General features: G+C 31.6%; 1 protein-coding gene across 1 annotated transcript; it reads left to right on the top strand.

Moving 5' to 3' along the window:
* Nucleotides 1-5982: 5982 nt before the first annotated feature.
* Nucleotides 5983-6585, top strand: OCT59_024709 (uncharacterized protein; the record flags this gene model as incomplete). The annotated part of the gene is made up of 1 exon (XM_066133394.1): nt 5983-6585. One exon carries the CDS (start codon nt 5983-5985, stop codon nt 6583-6585), a length of 603 nt encoding a protein of 200 aa, XP_065991624.1.
* Between the last annotated feature and the right edge of the window lie 1338 nt (nt 6586-7923).

Below are 7923 nucleotides of genomic sequence, written 5' to 3'. Positions count from 1 at the left end.
GTGGGCAGTGAATATCGAAAACGCGACTCTCGAAGGCCTCAAAGATTCCATACGTGCAACATACATATGCATTTGAAAATCCGGCCGCAGTATTTGAATGATGAAGACAGATACTCGCCCAGATAGGATATAGCATTCCGAGAGATGTTGCGAGCGCTAGTAACAAAAAATAGCCTTAAGTTCACTGTAATTATTGAGACTCCATCGAAACCATTTAACGAATGTACCTTTCCGACAAGGTATCAATTCTACGAATTTAGCGAGGAGTCGTAGGACCCGAATCCTAGTATTGATGTCTATCCCGTTTTTCATGTGGATATGTCATATGTGGACCTAAAAGGTGAAAAGTATCAAGCTATTGTTAGAGGCACCTAACGGCCGAAATAAACTTCGTATAAAGATTACTCCCATTGACATGGCGTACGAGGCAACGAAATTACTGTTACTTAGCCAGTGGTGTATCCTTATATGAAAAGGTTTCAAAATCATAACGAAGAGACTTATCGTGGGACATAACGGACAAGAGAATCTCGATTTTGCGATAGAGTGTTGTTCTAGTGGAGAATTTCTGGATTAGTTGAGGTCAAAAAGGGAAGGCTTCACGCAAGTTACAGTACCGATGGACCATCCTTAACGTGCCGAAAGCGCAAAGCAAAAGAAATAAACGATTCCGGATAAAGTATAGAGGATTGTAAAAGATGTACTTTATGGAATGTACACTAAACGAGGAGAGAAAACCATCGTTTAAGCTAATCGGAACCAGTAGCCGTCGAATACAAAGATGATAATATGCAAACCAAAGCATTGTATGGAAGAGGCACAGAAGCCGGTTGAAGCTTCACAAAATGGTGGGAAATAAGGTCATTGAGTAATTATATGTAAATATTATATAAATAAGTAATAATAGAATTAAATAGATAACTTATATATAACTTACCAACTAAAATAAATTACAAAATAATTTTTTAAATAAAAGAAATTAGTCAGTTTAAATTAATCTTGGGAGAATAGATAGGCTATTAGGATATTGGGATATAAACGTAGCAAATTAGTGACATCATGTATCACGGGCAAGTTCCCGAACCTTTGTGTTTATTTCGCGTGATCCACGCTACATTGTATTTAAATAAAATTATTTTTCTTGAATCGGAGTTTCGTTCCAAAAAAGAAGGCGCGCGTGATTTTTTTTTCTCTTGATCGGCCCATTATAGATAAGATGCTAGTCAAAAGAGCTTTTGATCAATTACTTAATATGAGACGCAATCCTGTTTCACTAAGAAAAAAGTGATCGGATTGAAAGGAGTTTTGAATCCTAATCCACTTATCCTAACTCTAATTCTAACCCTAATAATTCTAATTTCCCTACCTAGCCTCAAACTCTGTGAGATGTAGTATTAGTTTCCATAAATAGTTGTAAGTCCCAAAGTCAAGTAAATATAATGTTTGTAAATCAGAATTACCATCTTTTAGCTAACCACAATAGTGTAGTATTTACAGCCAATTTACAGCTTATGTTTATAATATTACAACCACTAAAGGTTGTAATTCAATATATAATAAACATTACTTGCCTTAGTAAAATAACCTTATTGATGAAATATTCATCAGTAAGATAATTTTCAGTGAAATAACTGGTTTCATTCTGCATTAACAATAGCCTAAATATAATAGAAATACCTTTGGCTGATTTATGCAAGACATTAATAACTGAAAGATAATGTGAGATTGAGAATTTGAAGATGCAGGTATAAGAAATGGAAAAAAAGCTTACATTCATAAAATATTCTACTCATCCAATTTCAAAAGAATATTCCAATTATAATCTAATTGCAAAGGATCATCAATTACTTTGGTAAAATCAAAGACTGATCTTGCAAATAAATGTTTATTAATATAATCTTAGATACTTTTTTGAATCATCTGCATATATCATTTCTAAAAATACTTATATAAAATAAGATTAAATATGAAATATTTTTACAGATAATTTTAAAGTTAGTATGTATTTCAAGTTAATGTATAAAATTCATATTGTACAGTATATAATATATATATATTTTTTTTTGTATGCACAATTTTAAAATTTAATATGCATTATTGATGCACAAAATTTTTCAATTAATATAGTTGTACTTAAATTTATATATAAGTTTACACAAAAATATTTTCTTATATATATATATATATATATAATTTTTTTTAGATTTTATATACTGATGAATCATGAATATAGGCATATTTGGAGGTTCTGGGACAAAATTTCTGAATAGATATACAAAAGTGTGTGGCCTTTCGACGTCTGGCCACTTTCTCGATATACAAAATTTTTGAAATATTTATTGAACTCCAAATTAACCTACAAGACTAGCAAACATATCAAAAACTAATATTGAATTTAAGCTTAAAATCGAACTGGACTTAATTCCTGTTAACATATCTTCTTACCCAAATTTTAAGTTTCCAAGATCAAGATGTTCACCATTTTTGTTAAAGAGCAGGCCTCTTTTTAATTCCAAATAATAAATAATATAACGAAAAAAGTATGCCATATTACTTGCCCCTAAATGAGACCATCGAGCACCGATCACTGAAGTGTCTGAGCGTGCTCAGTGGTCGAGTTTGCAAGCTCAATTTGCATACAATATTTTCATGTTATCCTAGAATTAATTCTAAGAGTGATTCATTACTGTAAACAAATTTCCAATAAGTCTCACCTCAAAGAGATGGACTTATCGGAATTCGAATAGCGCTCCCAAACTTGATTTAGAATTATTCGATTTCTCAATTCTAGCATACCATTATTTTTTTTGATATTTAAGTATCACCTCTAAGTCCCACCTCTAGGGGGCAGATATATTTAAGTCTCACCATTAAGTCTCACCATTAAGTCTCACCTCTAAGTCTTACCTCAAATGTAAAAAAAAATTTCACCTAGCAAAATCTAACCTCTAAGTCTAACCTCTCGAAATCCAGGATATTTCCAAATAATGTTTGCAGTCTGCAGAGCGAAGTGGAGCATGTACACAAGTTATGTTCACCTCTAAGTCTCACCTCTAAGTCTCACCTTTAAGTCTAACCTTTAGGCAAAAAAAATAAGTCTCACCTCTAACTCTCACCTCTAGGACGGGCATATTTAAGTCTTACCTCCAAGTCTCACCTCTAAGTCTCATCTCAGAAGTATTCAGATTGAACATCTGGGCCTTATCCTGAAGCATATTCACATGCCGGATCCCTCCTTCAGTCATAAACCTTCAGTAGAAAAGTTGTTCCAAAATCTATGATTGAAGAAGCCATAAATTCAAAAATAGAAAAAAGTAATTAAACAAAAGAGGGGTTATAGAATTAAATATTTTAAATTGTGAAAAAGTTTACACAATATATAACAGGTGAAACTTATTGATAGCATGCCTAGATCAGATAAAAAAGATACTACATGCTATTGCATGATTATAAATTCACCAAACCAGCTAAACTTCGCCAGCATTATCAAAGTAATAAAAACCAATGTAGTTTAGCCACTGAAGAATATTAACCGAAAGAAGAAAGTACGCATCCCTAAGGTATCCGAAATCTGTTCATCCAAATCTCCAACTTCTAAAACGTACTGAGACGATCGCCAGCTCAGACTCCATTAGTTCGTACAAGGAAGGGATCGTCGAATGGAACAACCAAAGCTGTGTCCAAGCTCCCCGAGCACGAGGCTAGCTTCCATTAAAGATGGCCCCAAAACCGAAATATTTTGGATTTGCCGAAATTCCAAAACCGTAGCCGTAATTCCAGCCAAATCTGAAATTCCGAAATCCGAAATTCCAGCCGAAATGCTGAAATTAAATATATAAATTTGGCCGGAATTATGCACTTAATTCCGGCAGGAATTATGAAATTTCCTAAAATGGAAATCAATGTTACACAATATTCCATATCGTTCCTACTAAAATCGATTTTTGTAGAACGGCTATCGCCAAATATAGAAATGATCAACGTATCCGTTTTGACCGGAATTACGATTTTCGGCTAGAATTACGAATTCGTCTGAAATTATAAATTAATTTCGGCCGGAATTATGAATTCGGCCGAAATTATGAATTAATTTTGGAAAAATTTCGGATTTCAGATTCGGAATTTTGGATTTCAGATTTTTTCCAAATCAATTTCGGGGCCATCCTTAGCTTCCATTAAAGATCAAGGGGGTAAATGAATCGATAGACATGCAAGAAAGTCTGGGAACATTTGAGAACATGGGGTGCAAGATTATGCCAAAAATGAGTAGAGGTAACTGGTGAAGAACGCAATTTACTACTAACCTTAAAAGATTGTCAATTTCTACATAATGATCTAATACAGGCAAATGATGAAGCTTTTGAATTACAGCCCATAATGCAGGACGAAAAACAAGAGGGTGATCCAAAAGCTGGACCATTCCAAACAGTAAAAATTTCCTTGAAGAAGAGGGTATAAGAAAGAGGTAGTCAGCTCCTTAGGCTTTTATCAAAGTGAAGGCTATGAAAAAAAATCATCGAATTTTTGTACAATATTTGTTCAAGTCTGTGTGGAAATTGTACAATTATTGCAGATTTTTGGATAAAAATAGCTATGAAGTTTTTCAAAGCATATTAAAAGTATGCAATTTTTGTACAACTTAAATTTAGGATATAGAAAATGTTCAATTTTTGTGTGATCTTTATACAACTTAAATTTAGGATACAGAAAACATTCAATTTTTGTACAATAAAAATTGTGATTATTGTACAACTTGAAAATAGACTTAAATTTAGGATACGGAAAGCAATTTTTGGGTAATCCTACTATACTACTTTCCATCTTACCTGTATGGTTACATTTGACCACTTTTAGGGTCAAATAGACCACTTTTAACCATTACAAATAGATTTTTCTAAGTAAAGTGATTTATGCAGTAAGGTTACACAAAATTCAACTGCATATTTGCTTATAAACGGGCATCTTCCGGACCCATTGGTGAAATTTTTATATCACCTTGTAACTAAAAAAAGTCAAAACTTTTTATTAAGTTACACAATTAGTTCTGACTGGAATTATAATTTGGCCAGAATTAAGCGGTAAAAATCAACTCTTAAAATTATATATGTTGATCACGTGATCTGATCGTCAAAATAAATATGATGACGCGAAATGTTTTTGTTTATGTTTTTTAACCTTTTAACTTTTCTTCAGCTTTCTTTTAAAATGTCAGGTAAGAAAACTTGTGTTCTTTATCTTTTTATTTTCCTAACTTTTTACATTTTAATGTTACTAACTTGCTTTCTTCACTAACTTCATACTTTTTTTTTATTACTAACACTAATAATTTACTTTTTAACATTACTAATTTGCTTTCTTCACTAACTTCATACTTTTTTATTACTAACACTAATAATTTACTTTTTAACATTACTAATTTGCTTTCTTCACTAACTTCATACTTTTTTATTTAATACTAATAATTTACTTACACTAATAATTTACTTTCTTCTTTGATACTACTAATTTACTTTCATGTTACTAAGCTAACATACTTTATTTTATTTTATTTTCTTACAAATTTTTATATTTATGATTATATCAAATTTAGTATTTTATTTATGAAATATTGTGTATATTTTTTATATTTTAAGTCAATAAAAATTCATAATTTTACTTTATAAATTGCCTGTTATTACTGTAAAATTTAACCTATAATTCCTAAAATATGGCCTAAAATTTGGCTCAAAAATCACACAATAATTGTATAAATTCAGGTCAAAAATAGGATAATTATTGAATGAATTACCATGCAATAATTGTGTGATTTATTGCAATTTTTAGCACAATTATTGTATGGTCAAATATACAGAAATTGTAGTGAATTTAATTGAATGATTTTTCAACAAAAATCACACAGACTTTTTTCATAGGGAGGATATACACTTTGAAGAATGTCCAGTTGGGAAAGATCTAGAAAGACCACATAGAAATCGCTCTTCAATGACTAAATGGGTGAGAAAAGTACCATCTAGCAATAATCCCAAATATGCATTCAATAAACAGCAGGCCAAACAAACAAAATACGCAGATGTCCCTTATATACCTCAACTTATAGGAGTATCAAATAAGACAATTACAGGTGTTTTACAAGAAGAGCTTTGCAGAAAAAATCAAATAAAAACAGTATTGGTCATAAATGCTATATATGTAAAATACAAATATAATGGAAAAGGTAATTCTGCAGATAAAGCAATTTATGAAGCTAAATATCTTGATAGATATCATAGAGGAAAAATAGACGTACTTCTTTCTGAAAAGGATATTGATGAACATTTAGCCATATCTATTAGTCATATTGATAAAAAGATTTCAGACTATTTGATACATAAATCAGGTTTTATTCTTAAACGTATTAATTCTATAAGTATTGAGACATATACTTTATGTCATGGTACAGGAGGTTCATTCATCTCTACTTCCAAAAGGCTCGCCAATATAAAGTCCACTATCAATCCAGATAATAAAGATCTTATTGATCTAGAAACAAAAAAACCCTCAGAAAAATATCTTCAAGATGCATTGGGATTGTATTTTACTCATTAAGATCGGCCTGATACAAAACATCTTAAACAAATATTCTGAGCAAAGAAACTCAAGCCATACTTAGATGTAGTCAAGCTAGATAGTACCCCAATGTCTACTCCAATCTGCTCACGCATATTTAATAAAATAGAGGAGATGAATCCAAATATCTCCATCAATGTTTGGGGTGGAATGAAAAAACAGCTACTCCAAAACTCGTGATAGCTAGTAAAAACTTTAAAAGAAAGTATAAAATTCGGTTATTAGCTCTTACAGATATTATCAAATCTGAAGATAAAGATAAATACAGACAAAAGAACCACTTTCTCTGGATCAAGAATCCCAGTAGATTAATATATAGGGATAGTGCGCATAAAGAAAAGAAACATCTATGTGATGGATACTTCCAAAGTTTTCCTTCTGAATAATCTTTAGACCAACATATAGAATAGTGTCCAGGAATACATGAAAATGCCCTACAGAGAGTTACAATGCTCGTGAAAGGGGTAAATGATTTTGAGGACTTCAAGAACTATGGCCAGATGATCAATGCTTCTTGTGTTATTATAGTGGACTTCAAGGCTAATAATAAGAAATGTGATGAAAATATGGTGGAAGCATGCGAAAACTTACTGAACAGAAGACTAATAGTTTCTGCTACTTAGTCCACTGGATTGATACTGGAGATGTATGGAGTCCGTTCTTATATTGGGGAGAAAATGCCACATAAGAATTCGTCTAAAGGATTGATCAAGAGCTAGTTCACATTAATGAAGTCTTAACTGTTAAATATGAGTGAAAAGTAATTGAGAAAGACAAGAAAAAATTTGCCGATGCCTATTAGCTGTTGGATTTGCAAAGGTAAATTCGATATAGATATAGATGAAATCAAGCGCTTAGAATCCAAAATAACTTATCTTAAAGAAAAGCTAGAAAAATTTGATAAAAAATCAGCGGAATATAATGGTATCCAATCAACTATTGATAAAACAACCAAGGCAATTTCCAGCAAAAAAGCTAAGGCTAATAAGGTTTGGGATCACTGCCATATCACAGGCAAGTTTCGTGAATCAGCTCATAGGGATTGCAATCTCAAATTCCAGATACAGGATTGGAAGACCCCAATCCCAGTTATCTTCCATAACTTCTGGGGCTATGACTCTCACTTGGTCTGTGAATCTGTTGGACGCTCAGCTAATGCAAAACATATCAGGGTTATAGCTAAAACATTTAAGCGGTATACACTCCCGCGCAATAAGTTTAGGACCACCTTATTTTTGTTTATATTAATAAAGTTTTATTCTTATTTATATAATTTATTTTTTTTAAAAAAAAAATTTGTGTTATAATTTTTTGAAT

This window comes from Rhizophagus irregularis, chromosome 5 (genome assembly GCF_026210795.1).
Source record: "Rhizophagus irregularis chromosome 5, complete sequence".
Classification (NCBI taxonomy): Eukaryota; Fungi; Glomeromycota; class Glomeromycetes; order Glomerales; family Glomeraceae; genus Rhizophagus; species Rhizophagus irregularis.
Note: the sequence above shows the minus strand (reverse complement) of the source record. Positions and strands in the feature narration are given on the sequence as shown.